At 36.8% G+C, this 17,922-nt stretch overlaps 1 protein-coding gene across 8 annotated transcripts in view; it reads left to right on the forward strand.

The window, feature by feature from the left end:
- Rfx3 (regulatory factor X3) overlaps window positions 1-17,922 on the forward strand; it is a 251,217-nt gene that overhangs the window by 123,885 nt on the left and 109,410 nt on the right. For all 8 annotated transcript variants that reach the window (XM_040745977.1, XM_040745989.1, XM_040745998.1 and 5 more), the window contains one exon: window positions 17,554-17,651. In XM_040745977.1, coding sequence (XP_040601911.1) covers window positions 17,554-17,651 — 98 coding nt within the window. The remainder of the gene's footprint in view (window positions 1-17,553; window positions 17,652-17,922) is intronic.

Consider the following 17,922-nt stretch of genomic DNA (forward strand, 5'->3'; position numbering starts at 1 on the left):
GTCGTCTACCAACCCATTACTTTAGGCTTCTTTAGCAAAACTATTTCCCATCACTTGATAATTTATGCTACTATTTCTCATATGTTCTCTAGTTTATCTTTCTTAAGTTGATGGTCTATTTTCTTTAACTACTTTCTCAAGATTATACATTTATGAAAGGGATGTGTTACATTATTTAAATTTCTGGCCATAAGTAAAACTTTATACTCGGTTAATAATTTATCATTACTGCACTGAATTGAAATTTAAATGATTTGGGAATCTATAAATCACTGAACTTATTCTAAAAGTCATAGCATATCCATATCAATTACTTAAGTTATAAAGTATCTTAGAGCTGTACAAATGGAAACACTGATTTAATCTTAAGTACTTTAAGCTAATATAAAGAATTAAAATTAAACAGTAGGATTTGAACATGCTGTTAATGAAATTGAATTATTTTACAAGTCTCTAAATTCATTTACTTTATCTTATTAACTCCATTGGCAATGGGAGGGGCACTTTCACTACTATGGAAAACAGACTGTCTGATTCTAAAAAAAAAATCTATCTATGAAAACAGTTACAAAGTATTGTTGTCCTGGTAGAAACTAATAATATCACATTTCAGGCACATATATACACAGTTGTAAAGAAACTGAGTGATTACTTCTGATAAGATTTTCTCTTAAGTACAGTAAAACAGTTCAGTAATTTTTGTCTAGTTAAAAATGATTTATTGTATATTTAAAAAGTCTTTCTTTGAATTGTATTCAGTCATTATCTCTTGAGTATTTATCTTACTATCATTAATAAGTGTAATTTTTGAAACTTAAATTATCTTACTTTTCTCAGGGGAAGTATGCTATTTCTTACATGCCTACATATACAGACACATACCATACATACACATAAAAACACTCACCAGAGTGAGTTACTTATCTGGACATAAAAAATAAAGCATTGCATCTTCTTGCATTTGACTCAACAATCATCTTTTGTCAGCATATGATAGACTGAAAAAAAAAGCAACAGGTTTCATTATGACATAACACATATGTATTATCTGAGGACTTCTATTGCTATTAAAGACACTCTGGCCTTGGCAGCTCTTATAAGGAAACATTTAATAAGATGGTTTGCTTACAGCTTCAGAGGTTCAGTCCATTACTAGAATGGCATTGTGCAGGCAGATGTGGTGCTTTAACTGTAGCTGAGTCCTACATCTTGCATGCAACAGGAAGTCTAAGACACTGGGCAGCATCTGAGCATAGGAAACTTCAAATCCAGCCTCCACAGTGACACACTTCCCGGAACAAGGCCACACCCACTTCAACAAAGCCATACCTCCTAATAATGACACTCCTTGTAAGACTAAGGGGGCCAGTTACATTCAAACCACTACAGGTGTATAATATAATCTCATCATGCTTAACCCATCTCATTTCCCCCATCAGTCTTCTGCTGATCTGACTGTTTCCCTTCTTATTTTTACAAGTTTCCAGGAGATTTCCTCTCAGACTCTCATGGTTGCAAATAGGCACTTTCCACTGAACTATACCACCAGATCCCAGTATAGGAGTCTTTTAATTCAAGAATTGAGATCATTATCATTACCTTATGGGGAAAGATGTGTACTAGTTTTTGTGCTTCTTTCTTAACCCTCATTTGCTTCTCCATTCCTCTAGTAAGAGTTGGTCTCTCGTGTTTCATGTGGTATCCTTCTTTCCTCCTTCTTGTAAGATTCTGTATTACTTACTGAAGTGACAAAAGGATCGTAAGGAGAAAAGACTTATTCTGGCTTGCTCTCCAATAGTATAGCCTGCATTGGTGGTGAGGTCACTAGGGCCACTGCTTGATATAACTGTCACATTGCATTCATCCTCAAGAAGCAGAGCAAGATGAACACTGCTGCTGTGTTTTCTTTCTCCTTTTTATTCTGTCAGTTCAAGAGCTGAGACCATGGGCAGTTTCTTTTCACAGAAATTTCAAATTGCACAAGTTGACAGTCAAAATTAAGCACTGCAGATTCCCTTCTGCTGTACTGGCATAATGGTCAAGTATTCCTTTGGTTTGTATTTATCATGGAAGATACTTATTTATTCTTTGAGTCCCAAAGTATGATGTATAATGTTGGTGAATTAAGTAAAGTGGGTTGGCAGTTATTTCATTCCAGGGCTTGAAGTTGAAGGGCATTATCCCTTGTCCTTTTAGTTTTCATGTATTTATTTTTTTTCTTTTGAGAAATCTGCTGTTATTATGTTTGTCATGATGCCTCACTCAAAGCTTCATTTTCTGTTATGTCTTTATATTTCAGCATTTTAAACTCTAAAATAACAAGTAAAGATTATTCTTCGGTTCTGTGTGATTGGAGTCCCAAGAGTCTTCTCTATGTCTCTAGCTCCTAGGATTTGAGGACTTTTTTACTTTGTGAATGTTTTTATGCCTTTAGCTCTGTGGTTCAATGATCTTAATGATGCAACCCTCTAATACAGTTCTTCATGTTGTGGTGATCTCCAACCATAAAGTTATTATGTTTGTTACAAATTTTAATGTAAATGTCTTAAATGTGACCCCCAAACGGGTCACAACCCACAGGTTGAGAAACACTGCTTTAGCTTGTACCTCTCTCTTCTATGCCCATTTTTGTAAGCTTAGTCTTTTAAACATGAGTTCAAGCCCTGGTTATCTTACTTCCAGTAATATAGTCCATTGGTTAAGGCTTTCAACTGAACATTTTTAACTGACTTACTGAGTTTTTGTTTGCTAATTTTTCATATGATTTTTCCAGCACCTCATTTCCTGGTGTTATTTTCTATCCTGACTTGTCTTCCTTATTTCATTCCAACATTTGTTTGTTTTTTCTCATTGTTTTGTTCATGTGTTTGGATCTTTCTTATAATCATTCTTTTGAGTCCTTTGCTATCATTAGGATTAGTTACTATAGAATTGTTAACTTTTTAAAAGAGTAGAGAATGGGAGATGATTATCATAACCTAATGTGGTGGCACCTGTCTGTAATTCCCACAGAGACAGGAGGATCTCTAAGCTGAAGGCAAGTCTCCTTTGGACAATGAGCTCTGACCCTGCCAGGTCTAAATAGCAAGACTATCCAGGCAAGTGAATCTCTTAAAAACCAATCAACCAACCAAACAAACAAAATCAAAAAAACAGAACAAAACTAAAACCAAAACCAAAATCCCTTTAAATATTAAGGTCCAAATGATTTGGCCCCAGCTTATGATCCTGGTAATATGAATGTGAAAGAAAAAGAAATGAGAAAATATATTTAAGAGTGTTAAAAATAATACACAAATATTTAATCTGATCAGATCTTGTAAACCTAATACTTATAGAAAAACAAAAACTACAGCACCAAGAACATTAGTGAGGGAAAAAATAAAATTAAACTTAAAAAAAGGAAATGGCTTACAGGATTACTGTCTTGAGGGCACCAATGGTTGGCAGCTGTTTAAGGTCCATAGGCCGCTACCTTGTTCTTCTCTCTTGGGGAACTTTGGCTCTTGGCTGCCTGGATCCATGTGCTATTTTGCCTTATCATCTTTACTCTCTGTACTCCCCAGCAAGTAGTGGGCATCACTGGCTGTAATTAGTCTCTGAGGTCCTGCTCATCAGCAAAGCATGCAAAGGAAGGCAAGCTGTCCAAGGAGTGCTCCCAGTGTCTTGTGCTTTCACATATCTAGTGGAGAGGCAGGGGAGCACAAAGGAGATACTGCAGTCCAGATGGTGAGAACACCTGGCTTTTTACAGGGATGCTGACAGTTTGAACCCAGGTCCTAATGATTTTGGAAGCAAACAAATATTTGCCTGTAGAACCATGCCCCATATCTTAAATACTGCCTTGGGTACTAGTTAGGTAAAGGGCTGAACTGATATAGTTCCATAATGTAAGAAAAGCATACTGTAATTTTTAATCATTATTTACTTGTTGGCCTTAGAAATGTTTTTAAAACTTTAGTGGTTTGACATTGAAACCAGAACTTGATATGCTCACTGGACAACTGCTTAGGAATCTTTCTGGAATAAGCACTTAGACACAGCAATCAAGAGTGGAAGAGAGGAGATGTTACTAGTCAACCAAAGCTAGTAAAGCTCTTGAAAGGCCTCAGTGCCGGTCCAGTTTCTATTATCATCTTACGATCCAAAACCGAGAGATAGGGCAAACAAACAAATGAGATTTTACAGAAGCATAAGTGGCTGTCAGCAGGCTGTTAAGGGCAACGACCCATTATTTCTGCTATTTCACCAGTCATTCTGTTTCAGATACCAAGTGAAGTCACGCCTGGCAGATAGGCAATACAAACGCTGCTTGAAATAAATTACTAATCAAATCAAAACATCAGCATCTAATACTGGGTATTTTCTAACTTACTCTACTTCCTAATTTACTATAGAGGTCACTTAAAACATCTTATCATTTGTAGTGTATTAAGAGGTTTCTAAAAGGAATTGTGTATAAAAGTTATCAGTCAGTAGTCCACTCTGAAATTAGTCATCAACTGTTTGTGACTTCTCTTTGGCCAGTGGTTCTTTCCTTCATAACAGAAAGGCTTACTTATGTTAGTGTAAAAGTTACTTCAACTAAGTATTTGTCTACCCTGCTCATGGTTTTACAGAGATACATCTTGGTATAATGATTTCTTGGAATCAGTTCTAGTAGACTTTATAGATAAGTAGAGCTATTAAATGACTATAAAGACAAATTACAGTTCTTTATTGCTGTGATCCAAATGTTTCAATGTGTTTAGAAGCAAATGTCCCCCAATCCTGGGATCAGGAAGTGAGACTTCCTGAGTATTGAGGAATGATTAGTCTACAAAGGGAGAACCCTCCTGGAGATCACCAGAGTCCTTTAAAAGCATGCCAAGGGATAACTCGCTTAGTCTTTCCATCATGTGGGGACACAGCATGAAGTTATGATCTATGAACCAGAAATTGAGTTCTTATCAGTTACTGATTTTGCATTATCTTGGAGTTACCAATCTTTAGAACTCTTAAGAAATAAATTTCAGTCATTTTAAGATATACAATTTATATTTACTTTGCCCAAGTTACTAAGACCAGCATATCATGAGAACTAAAGTTTCCCTTCTTTCATTACTACTGTCTTTTCTGTATCTTTTTGCTTTGTTATGCCATCTGCTTGAATTATTTCTGTGTCAAGAAATTTTAAAGCTGTTTGTTGTGTTGCAGTTTGTGCTTGCTTTCTCTCTTTCCCAAATCCATTACCCAGGTAGTAATAAAGAAATAGATGTTATTCCTTCATCCATGGAGCCTACTCACATGTACAAATCTCTTCTTTCCCTTCATTTTAGATCTAACATTGCTTTTGAAAGAAATCTGCTTATATTGAGATGCAAGTGAATGACAAGATATGGAGTTGGCTCTCCATGCAATCCTCATCTATAAAACAGTGTTTATGAATGGGGAAAACATTAGTAAAAGAATTCTCTATTGTGAGCTTCCAGGCACTTTGTCAGGCAAGTGGGAAATAGATGGTAGGTGGCTAGGCTGTCTTAGTGAATGGCATTTAACTGAAACATACTCTTGACACACCTAAGGTTCTGTGACAACTAGACAAGTCATACCCCTAAATCAGTGCTGTGACCAAAAGCAGCTTAGGGGAAGAAAACCATTTGATTTGCATTTCCATATCACAGCCCATTACTGAAGGGAGTCAGGACAGTGACTCAAAAACTTGAATAAGAAACCATGGAAGAGCTGCTTGCTGGATTGCAAGCACATACTTGCTGGCACATTGTTTGGCTCATGAACAGCTAGAGTTTCTTCTAAAGCCCTGGCCCACCTACCTACACAGGGGATGATACTGCCATCTATCCTCCATCAATTAACAATCAAAACAGTCCCTCACAGTCGTGCCCACAGGCCAACATGATAAAGACAATCACTCAATTGAGTCTTCTTTTTCATGTGATCTAGGCTTCATTGAATTGGCAGTTAATGCTAATGAGGAGTATGAAATAAAACAAGAAAGTCAGTTAAGGAATAGAGATCCAACTTGATCTAATCAACCAGTATCTGAAGTGAACAGGTTTTCTTTTCTGTCGACTTGGTGTTTTAACAATCCCACGAAGTATTAAATTGTTCTATGTTGTTTTTTCAATATTAAATTTAATTCATTCTGGTTTTTGTGTAGTTTTACAAATTCTATCATTTTCTTGTAAATGAAGTAATTATTCTTCATTTTCAATAAATTCTCTTTTCTTTACCTTACTTATTGCTCTTAAAGATAATTGCATGCAAGTGCTAAGTATAGCACAATTATTAAAAGGATTCCAACTATATAGGTACATAGATAAAACATAAAGCTTATTTTAAGTCTTGCTATCCTACTATTGTAAACTTCCTTTCAAATATATTTTTAAAGTTTACATAGTTCAGCTATATATCAGAATATAATTCAGTGATTCTTTTTTATATATTTTTTAAAATTTAAATCTAAATTAGAAACAAGGTTGCTTCACATGCCAATTCCAGGTCCCTCTCCATTTACCTCCCCACCTCCCTTGCCCTCCCACCAACTCCCCCAATATCCTCTCATTTCCTCAGGGAGGGTGAGGCCCTCCATGGGGGTGTCCATAGTCTGTCATTTCATCTAGGGCAGGGCCTAGACCCTCCCCCAAGAGTTCAGGGTGAGAGTGCATCTCTCATTGTTGGATGGGAGTCCAAAGTCCATTTGTATACCGGGGATAAATACTGATCTACTACCTAAGGCTCAATAGATTGCCTAGGCCTCCTCACTGACATCGACATTCAGGGGGTCTTGAATCAGTCCCATACTGGATTCCCAGGCATCAGTCCGGGATTCAAGAGCTAAGCCTTGTCAGGCCAGCTGTTTCTGGGGGTTAAACCAGCCTAGTCTTAATCCCTTTGGTCATCAGTCCTCCCTCTCTGTCACTGGATTTCTTGAGTTCAGCTCAGTGCTTAGCTGTGGGAGTCTGCCTCTTCTTCCATCAGCCACTGAATGAAGGTTCTGTTTCCCAGACTCTCTGGCGATGAGATTGTTGGCTGGAACTCCCCAGATCTTTGTCTAAAATCCATATATGAGAGAGTACATGCCATGTTTCTCTTTGTGACTGGGTTACCTCGCTCAGGATGGTTTCTTCTAGTGCCATCTATTTGCCTGCAAATTTCAGGATTCCAGTGTTTTTTTCTGCTGAATAGTACTCCATTGTGTAAATGTACCACATTTTCTCTATCCACTCTTCAGTTGAGGGGTATCTAGGTTGCTTCTTAGAGTAAGAAAAAAAGTAGAAATTTAGTTATTTATGGAGTAAATTATTTTTTCCTTCCACATATACAGTCAATAACAGGGACGTTTATGCTAATGAGATTGATATTTCTGGATAATTCCTATTTTTTACCAAAATATTGAGTTCTCCTATAAAAGTATACTTATTGCATGTATGTAGATACAATATTGAAATATGCTTCTTTATCATATATCCTACTCTCCTGTGAAATTGATTTTGAGTTTGAGGGCTTGATTATATCATTATTTGTGTTAAGTTTTTAGTCGGGCTTTTAGTTAGTATAGCTGAGATACTTTTCTTGTCTTATGTTTTTAGCATGTGGTATCTGAATATCTGTGTCAGTTTACTCCAAAATTGTAATATCCAGATGCTTTGAGATAAAACCATCCTTCTATTTTAGCAAAGCCTTAAAATTGAACAGGAACTTCTGGGATTAGTTTTGTATGTCCTGGACCTAATTAGGGAGTAGTAATGGGAACACAAGTGAAGGTGAAATATGTCCTGCCATGTCCTATGTCCCCTAACCCCTCTTCCAGGAGTGGTCCAAAGAGCCATGGACATGCCTAATTCTGGCAATAATTAATTGTTCTAGATCTTTTCTGGATGAGTTTTTTCTCGCTGTGCTGGCTAATCTTTTGTCAACTGGACACCAACTAGGGTTACCAGGGAAGAGGAACCTGAATATAGAAAAGGTCTTCTTCCAAATTGACTGTTGGCAAGTATGTACAGCATTTTCTTCATTAATAGTTGATGTGTGCTGGCTCAGATATGGAGGTAGGAGTAGGAGACAGGGTGCCCCCCTGAACAGATAAAGCTTCATTTTATAAGAAAGCAGGCAGGGCTGGAAAGATGGCTTAGCCGTTAAGAGCACTGACTGCTCTTACAGAGGTCCTGAGTTCAATTCCCAACAACCACACGGTGTTTCACAACTACCTTGAATGAGATTTGGTGCCCTCTGCTTGTATGCAGACAGAAGACTGTATACATAATAAATAAGTAAAATTTAAAAAAAGATTAAAAGAAAGAAAGCAGGCAAAGCCAGGGGCAACCAGCCAGCCATAGTGTAGCTTTTCCATCATGGTCTCTGCTTTGGTTCCTGCCTCCAAGTTCCTGCTTTAAGCTTCTGCTCTGACTTCCCTCAGTGGTAGAATGAGACCTGAGACTTCTCAGTTGAAACAAGCTTTCAGTTGTGATGTTTTATCACAGCTATAGAAACCCTTACTAAGACACTCATTTTGTAAGAAATTGCAATGAATTCTGTAGCTCATGGCAACACTCTTTTCTGTGTTTATCTAGGTTCTAGGTAAATGTGGCTGGGCTGTACTAGTTTCTCTGTTGCATGTCCCTCACAATGAATTTCAAATGTCCCAATGGGCATTTTTGTTTCCTCGGAGCTCCTGGAGAATACATCAGTCCAAAATGATTTAGGTTGCTGTCAAATTTCTGGTATTGTTTTCAGTTGTGTGGCTGACTATTTCTTTGCTGTCCATCTGCTGGGCTTTGCTTTGTGTTAGCTTCTAGAGCCCCCACATTCCCCTACTCTCATTCCAGCACCAGAGTAGAAATGAAGTCTTATGTTACACCGACTCTGATGTCTTTTTCAGCTACTAGCTAGACCAGTACTCATCTTTTTTAAGGGCTCCTGGCAACAAATCAACCTGCTTTTTCATTTGCATCAAATTCGCAAGTTGCAAGAATTAGGGTTTATAATATTTTGAGAAGAGAATTTTGACAATTCTGCCTAGTATAACACTTTGATATTTGTTTTTGTTTTGTTTTTTTGGGTTTTATGAGATAGGGTTTCTGTCTATTGTTTTGGAGGTTGTCGGTCTAGCCTGGCCTCAAACTCACAGAGATCCACCTGCCTCTGCCTCCCTAGTGCTGGGATTAAAGGCGTGCGCCACCACCGCCCGGCCACACTTTGATATTTGTAATAGCTCATTCATTATTGTGACCTAGGATCAAACACCCAACTCACATATGAAAAGTTCCATTATGGCATTATCAGTTCTAATACTAAAAAGAGAGCTTTTTTTGCAGAGGATATATAATAAGAATACTTTAATCCTGGATAGGAAGATTCAGTATTGCAGTATTTATTTCTGTCCCAAAGCAGTGTATAGTTTCAAACTCTATACAGTGTTTTCTTGAAAGAAGAACCTACTGATTCTAAGGCTCCTGGAAACAGATACATATATACATACATATATCTGTGTTTATGTATATATATATGTATATGTGTATGTATATATATGAATGTTTGACCAAAATGGAATAGTAGTATAGGAAAACTTGTTCTACCAAATTGATCATAATAAAAACTGAATGGTGACCTAGAGAGGTAGTTATATTTTTAAAGTCATGCCTTGACATACAACAATCTGTGTTTAATGTCCAAAATCCATAAATCCATGTTAAAAATGCATGAACGAGTGTGAAGGGTGTGGTCCTTACCTTGTAATTTGGCACCTGGGAAGTGTTTCCCTGGGGCTTATTGCCCAGATAGTCTAACCTACTAGGAAAGTTCCAGACTAGTGGGCGAGTCTGAAAATGAGGGGAGATGGTGTGTGTGTGGGGGGGCGGTAATGAAAATATTACTTGAGGAATGACACCCATTATTGTGCTCTGACTTCCACACAGATATGCACATATACCCATGCAAACCTGAATAACACTAAACACACAGGAGTAATAACAGACTAGTAATAAGTACATTCTTGTATAAATGAGAATTTTGTTTATTATGGTCATTTTGAAGAAGATTAAAAAAGGACTAAATACTTTCTTAGAAAAAGCTGGAGTTTTAACATTATTTTGATATCACAAAAGCACTATAGAATCAATTAGTGTTAAAAAGAATAAAGTGTATGTACTGATTTTAGAAAGGAAGATTGGCTTACATAGAATACAAAGCACCACCTGGCATCGATGAGCTAGTTTGATATATTTTACCTAGTAACCATTGACATGCTGACCATATTAGTGTACCCTTGTAATTCCATTATTAGAAAAGCTGATTCAGGAGGACTCTTAAGTTGAAGGCTATTCTCAACATTATAAATACCAAAATGTGTTAGTAAACTACTTACATAAACCTAGAATAACATTGAGTATATGGGAAGAAAATCTTTGTTTATAAGAACCTTCAAAACCAATAACAGATGAGAAATCAGTGCTGTGGATTATTGGATAAAGGATATGAATAGCTATTCACAAGGCATGAAAGCAAATGGCCAGTAAACGTATTGAAAGCATATAGCCAGACACTGTTACTCGTAGCCCAGGCTGACCTTGTTCCCATGGTCTTCCTTTTTGTTCCTTAGCCCTGGAATTGCAGCTGTTACACCAAACACAATGTTAAATAAATATATGTTTTTACTTTACAACTAGTGGGCTTTTTTTTTTTGGTTTTTGCAGTGTTGGGGTGGAATTCATGTTCTCATACATGCTAGACAAATGTTCTACCACTAAGCTATAGTAACAATCCCTTACTTCTTTATAGCACTTTATATAATAAAAAGTAACCTAAGTTCTCCAACCAAAATGAAACATTTAAATAATCTTTATCTATATTGTAGAATACTCTAAAGTGAATTAACAGTAACTTTAGGTGGATGTATATACAGTCACACATCTAACACACACACACACACAATGACTCTAAGATGTATTACTGAATAAAGAAAACCAATTAATAGAAGCACATTATATCTTAGTTATTTAGATTTTCCATGAATTTGGAAAAACACTGGAGGAAGACTAGCATGCTCACTCTTAAGCTTAACACTACATGTTCTTAACTCAAGAACTCTACCCTTCAAGAACCTCTCTGTTTTCCTGCATGTAGTCATCATTCTCGGACATCCTGCATCCAGTGTGAGATTAGTATATAGGCATTCTTACCAGGAAATATGTCAAAGTGTATATTCTAATTTTTACAAATATTACTTACTATAGATCTTAGTAGTGATGTGCTCTAGTGCCTTGAGAGAAATAATGTTTAAGAACTTACAACAATGATAAAATGTTATTCATTGTAGAAAGCAATTACTGTATTCAAATGTAATGACAAAAATAAGTTTGTTTATGTAATATCTATTATGTTTTGTGATTGAGAATTGTGTAAACTAACATCCTTGAGTTTCATCTCTGCTCCCTAAACTTTGCTTCTTGCCTTTGAACAATTCACCTCTTTCCAGTGGCTTCTGTGTTCTAATGTTAGTCCATTTGAGGGTGTGATGGATGACAGGCAGATAGGAATATTTTCTCGAGTTAATGCTCTACCTGATTTCTCAGTTTCTTGTGTGGTCAGAAGGAGCCTGAGTCCATCAGTAGTATACTGCGTTTGACTATATTTGAAGCCTAGCATGATTTCTTCAGGGTGTCCGTAGCAGTCACACGGTTTTAGCTTGTATTTCAGTTTGTCGGTAGTCCTGCCACAGACATGGGCTTTGTGCTGATTTTATTGAGTTGAACTGAAGAAGATTCACTTAAAGTCTACTTCCAGAAACTGTATTTTGAAAACTGAGATTTCCTTCAAAACAAACTACACAGTGTTTTAAGGGGACACGCCAGCCAAACTCAGGGCCACAGAGTGAGTTTATAATGTAAGGAAACAAATTCTGCATTCTGTCCTTTAAATAAGACTCATGTCCTGCTGTCCAGTCTTCATCTTTTTTGTGAAGGGGCCACCACACTGAGGAGATGGAAAGTCTTGTTTTAGTTAACCTTGACTGTTCTAGGATGAAACCTATAGTTGTTAACATTGTAGAGAAGTTTCTTTACCTCAAAAAGTGCAATAGGAGATAATTTCAGTAACTTCCCCCCTGATGTGTCCTGTGACTTTACCATGCCTTGTTCACTGTCATTCTGTGCTCATGAATTAAGTCTCTTCACATACAGTAAGTGTGGTAGTCACAAAGATGGTAGGAAGCTTCTTGGTAAGACAAGCTTGTGACAGAATTTCTATTACTTTTAACCAGAGCTGTGTGTGTGTGTGTGTGTGTGTGTGTGTGTGTGAGAGAGAGAGAGAGAGAGAGAGAGTTTGCTAATTTTGAAATGTGGTGATACATTATTTATGATTTATTAAAGCTTGACTGAGGATTCAGAAAAGCAAAGTCAGCCTCAAACTAATCCCAGCAGCCAGAAGCTAGAAGGTGGTGGTGCACCTGAATCCTAGGATTCAGGATTAAGAGATAGATGGATCTCTGTGAGTCCAGGGCCACCCAGACCTACACAAAAGTGAATCAGTCTAAAAGAGAATTATAGCTCACACCTTTAATCCCAACATTAGGGAAGTATGTAAGACAGACGCCAAGTCTCAGAGAGGCATTTGTTCTCCACCACAGTGAGGAGAGGCAGCAGCTTGAGACTTGGTGAAGACCTAGTACATGGATCAGCCCCTTCAGCCTGTGCTAGAGGTGAGAACTAGTAGCAGCTGCTTTGCTTTTCTGATATTTAGTTTGAAGTTTGACCCCAATATCAATCTTTGGGTCTTTTATTAACTCGTGTTCCAGGAAATCTTGGCTGAGTCCTTCTCTCTCATCACAGGTGACTTGGAGTCGATGCTGCTGCACTGGTAGTTTTCTTCACCGGCTGTCAGACCTGCTATTACTGGATTCTTTTCCTTACATTTCCTGTTTAGTCAGTCCCACAGCAGCCTTTCGCCCAACTATTCTCATATCTACCTTTTTAGTCTGGATAGAGCTCTCTCGTGTCTCTTGTAGGCCTGTCAGAGTGATGTTAACACAGCTTTATATAGTTCTTAGGACGAACATTTAGAGCACTTGGAGCCAACTAAATGTATAAGGACAGCTCTTATGAGCAAGTAATTATCTTTACATGAGGGAGATTTTTTTTTTACAATTACTAGAAAGCTTCTTAGCTGACTAATGAACTTAACAATTATACATGGTTTCATTTACCATTGAGAAGGATTTCTGCTTTGAAGTATGATTCATGCTCTTCTTGAAACACATCCAAAATAACATATTGTGTAAATTTGTCCTCAAAATATACTAATTGATTCTGTTGAACTAGCACATGTTCCCGTGGAGTGTAATTTGCTTTGATACTCACTTCTATTGTAAATAAGGCAAATCATGAAACATGTGCATTAAATAAGCTCAGAGTGCCATTCTTTGAATGGTGGTATGAGTGTTCCTGTTTATTTAAATACATATTCATGTGAGACAGTTAAGTTTCTTTATCACCTAGTCACTATGAATATAAATGCTCTATTTCATATATTTACCTTGTGTCAGTATCTTTTTGGATAGTAGACAGAGTAGCTCTCTGATGGGGAATGTTGTTATAATGAGACACCATTAATGCCAAGTTTCTAAGCTTTTAAAAGTTGATCCAAGGCCATTTTGAGTTTCATATATTAGAGTCACTTTTATTCAATGAGTAGTTAATTACAAAAACTGTTGATTAACTATGTTAAATCCACCTATCTCTATCTTTTGTCCAGTTCATATTTTAACTCTTTACTAAAACTAAAAATGTTGAAAATATTTATAATTTTTGGCAAGCATTTTTGGGAATTTATTTTGTGAAGCAAATGAAAACATGAAATCCATTTCATGTAGACTTATTATAATCATTTCCTTTTCTGAGGACATGGGTGGGGCAATTAGCAACAGATGGATCAGGTTTAGAGATTTCAAAGACGTGGATAATAAAGCTATTAGAGATGGTGATGAACTATACATAGGAAGTTAGTTTCCCATCTCAATACTTACTTGAATCTTCCTGCATTAAACTAATGAAAATTAAAATAAAAAACCAGATTCTAATACATAACCTCTTAACACAGATCCAAACATCACTTAATATTTAATAGAATACCAGACAATATTTGAACAATTTTTTTTTTTGGTTTTCCGAGACAGGGTTTCTCTGTAGCTTTGGAAGCTGTCCTGGAACTCGCTCTGTAGACCAGGCTGGCCTCGAACTCACAGAGATCCGCCTGCCTCTGCCTCCCGAGTGCTGGGATTAAAGGCGTGCGCCACCACCGCCCGGCTTGAACAATTTTGAATCATAGTTGTTTCACAAAGTGAAAATAGCATGTAATATAAAAACCTCTCAATTTTAGTGCTGCATTAAGCAGTATTAAAAAACGGTCTTATCAGGAGAATTTAAAGATGGCTCATCAGTGTAGAGTAGTTGCAGTTCTTCCAGTAGACCTGAGTCCTAGCACTTAACATCAAACAATCACAACTGTTCCTAACTCCAGCTGCAGTGCCCTCTGTGGACACTTGCAAGCAAATGGCATACCCTCTAACACACACACACACACACACACACACACACACACACACACACACACACACACACACACTCCTCTCTTATAAAGTGGTCTTATTTGTTTGCTTTTGAATAAGTGTTTCTTAGTAACTTCATTAGTCTTCATTAAAGTTGATGCTCAAATTCATAAGATAATATGGATTTTGTAAATATTGATTGGCAACTCATTTGCTAGGTACAATGAATTATTTAACTATTGAATAATTATTAGCTATTTACAGTGGGCTTAACCTGTTTGGGGCTTTGGGCAAATATAATAATAATTTGCAAATCAAATGAAGTGGGTTGAGTTCTCAGTTTGCATCGTGTGACTGGGTTTATTGGTCAGAATAGAGGATCCTTGTGGCTTTGGTTTCCCTAGATTTCACTGACTGTGATGTTGGGTGGAGGGGAGCATTTCATTGTTTTTATAATCTGCCATGTTGAGTGGCACACTATTATCTGAAAGTACTGCTCTAGTTTATTTGATAACCAAGATTTGTAAATTACTAAGGCCTAATTAGGTTCACAGTACTATCTGTTCAGCTTCCTCTTTGTCCACTTAAACTTTAGCAATGGGGACAAACTAAGCCATACAAAAACTCAATATTCTATAATGGAGTGTCTGGCCATGTGTCATCCTTCTACACCCTAGAAAGTCCTTTTCCCAAAGCTATGCATGCAAACAAAGGTCCCCATTTCTCAGGGACCAGAAGAAAGTTACTAATTGCTACAAAGGGAGTCATTCTTCTTATCTTTGCGGCCGCTCCATTAACATTTGACTGTGGTGTTTTCTTACTTGTCAGAGGCATTGGATCCCTTAGAACGATATTTATTTATCAAATGAAAGTTATTTATCAAATGCACCTTACTTCTCAAACATATGTTTCTTATCTAAATTTTCTAGCAGCTTGATGCTAACTTGCACAGGTGTAGGCAGAGTTATCATGTTGGTGGGGACATTTTTCAAAGCATCATTTTGTTTATAGAGGCTGCCATTGTATACACCCTCATCCTCCACTTAATCTCACACAAAATTTCCCAAAGGAAAAAGCATGAGGGAACTCCTATGATGCATAGTGAAAATTATTAAAAATGAGAGTAAAAGGTGCTGTAGAACTGTTATCCACAATGTCAAAATGATGGAACTTTGTCAGGCACCAACCGTCCATGCCAGCCACCCAACCCTTTAGACAAAACTTGACATTGCAGAAAGCTTTGTTGTATGCCAACTGGAAGGTGCAATAGGAAGCACTCAGCTTTTCAAAATGGTGCTCCTTCAAGCTGCTAGATTTTCAATCCTGAGTATATGGGGGTCAGGGAGGGGGTACTAGCACATGAGTGCAGGTGCCCTTGGAGGCCAGAGGCCCTGAGGTTACAGGTAGTGGTGGCTGCTCCAAACAGCTGGCAGGGAACCAGTAGATTTTAACCACCCAGCTTATATGACATGTAAAATCACACAGCACAAAATTTAGTGATGCCATTCACAAAATCTAGACTGCCAGAAAGCTTTGAACTAATTGACCCCCTCTTTTCCCCTAGAGGTAAAAGGCTAAGAATTTAAAAAGGATGAAAAAAACTACTATGGAAATGCACTATGGGTAACATATTAGCATCCTGATTTGAACAGACACAGACTACGAAATCAATGGAATTGTCAAATTTCAGATAATATGATGGCACTATTAACGCTTTAATAAGTTTGATCTCTTGGAACTAGAGAAAGGAACCAGTGGTTAGTGTGTTTCCTGTTCTTATGAAAGACCCAGGTTTGGTCTCTGTCACCATGTATGGAGGCTTACAAATACAACTACCGCTCAGGGTTCAAACTATTCTCAGGCCTCAGTGAACCTGCGTACAGGCACACATACACATAAATACTAGAGATAAATCTTAGTAATAACTTTCACCCCTTAGAAATAACAAATTGGGTTTAGTGAGATGGCTTGGTGGGTAAAGGTGCTTGTCACTAAGCCCGATAACCTGAGTTTGGATCCTAGAACCCATGTAGGTTAAGTAAAATGACTCCAGAAAACTTTTTTCCAAGCTCCATATGCCCTTCCACTCATAAATAAATAAATAAATAAATATAATCCTAGAATTGCTTTTAATAATCCTCTGGGAGAATAAGAGAAAGGGCAGGTGATAGTTATTTCAAAACTGAGTGCAGAAAATTTCTTAAGGTAATTTTCAATATTTAAGTTTTTCTATTATGGGATTTTTATTGTAATATTTTACTTTTTGAGATTATACTATAATTTTATCATTTCCTTATTTTGTTTTTTCCCTACAATCCCTTCTATGTAATTCTCTCTTGCTGTCTTTCAAATCATTACTTCTTTCTCTTTAATTGATATTAATTATGCACACGTATTTTGAAGTATATAAAATATAACCTATTTAGCCCATATAATGTTACTTTCATGGGGCTATGTTTTCAGGGCTAAAGAGCTCATTATTCCAATGTCAAATGGTTAGCCTAGAAAAAATTATGTATATACAGTTAGCATTATACTGAATGAGATGGTTGATTTTAATTAAAAATAAATGTAGCTTTAGTTTAAAAATTAGAGTAGAATTTTATAAATCACTGAAATCAGTAAGAAGCTTTTAAGAGTGTTAAGCATAAAACTATATATACTTTACACTAAAAACAAAATTATAGAATTATTTGGGTAAATGCTATAGTTGATCTAAACACACATGTTTCTTAACTTGAAAGTAGCATGAACTTAAGAGATTTCATCCCTAGCCATCTCATGCTGATCAGTATTCTGGAGAAATCTGAGATATATCTAATGTTGTATAACCCTTTCTGTGTCTACTACTTCCCATGGATCTAATGTTGTAAAACCTTTTCTATGTCCACAATTTCCCATGGATCTAATGTGATATTATCCTTTCTATGTCTACCACTTAACCTGGATCTAACATGGCATAACTTTTTCTATGTCTACCACTTACCATGTTCCTCATATTTGTTTTTCAGGTGCAGCAGGTACAGACAGTTCAGCAGGTCCAACATGTCTACCCAGCTCAGGTGCAGTATGTGGAAGGAAGTGATACTGTCTATACCAATGGAGCAATGTAAGTTGGATGCTGAAGTTGCATTTATTCCTCCAGCTCAGAGAAATACTGTCATTTCTAACATAGCCCTCTGGTCCTAGGATTGTTTCTATGATTGTTAACTTTTGTTCTTTTTTTTTACTATAGCAGAGTTATTTAAATTAAATTGATATTTAGAGCTTTGTCTGTATTTATTAATAAATATATCCATATTTTCTTTTCAATTAGCCTTCCCAGAATATTTTAAGTTGCATGTACTTTAACCATTTTCCCTAAATTAGTAAAAGCTTGT

Source organism: Mesocricetus auratus, unplaced genomic scaffold (assembly GCF_017639785.1).
Source record: "Mesocricetus auratus isolate SY011 unplaced genomic scaffold, BCM_Maur_2.0 Super-Scaffold_4256, whole genome shotgun sequence".
In the NCBI taxonomy this organism is placed as follows: Eukaryota; Metazoa; Chordata; class Mammalia; order Rodentia; family Cricetidae; genus Mesocricetus; species Mesocricetus auratus.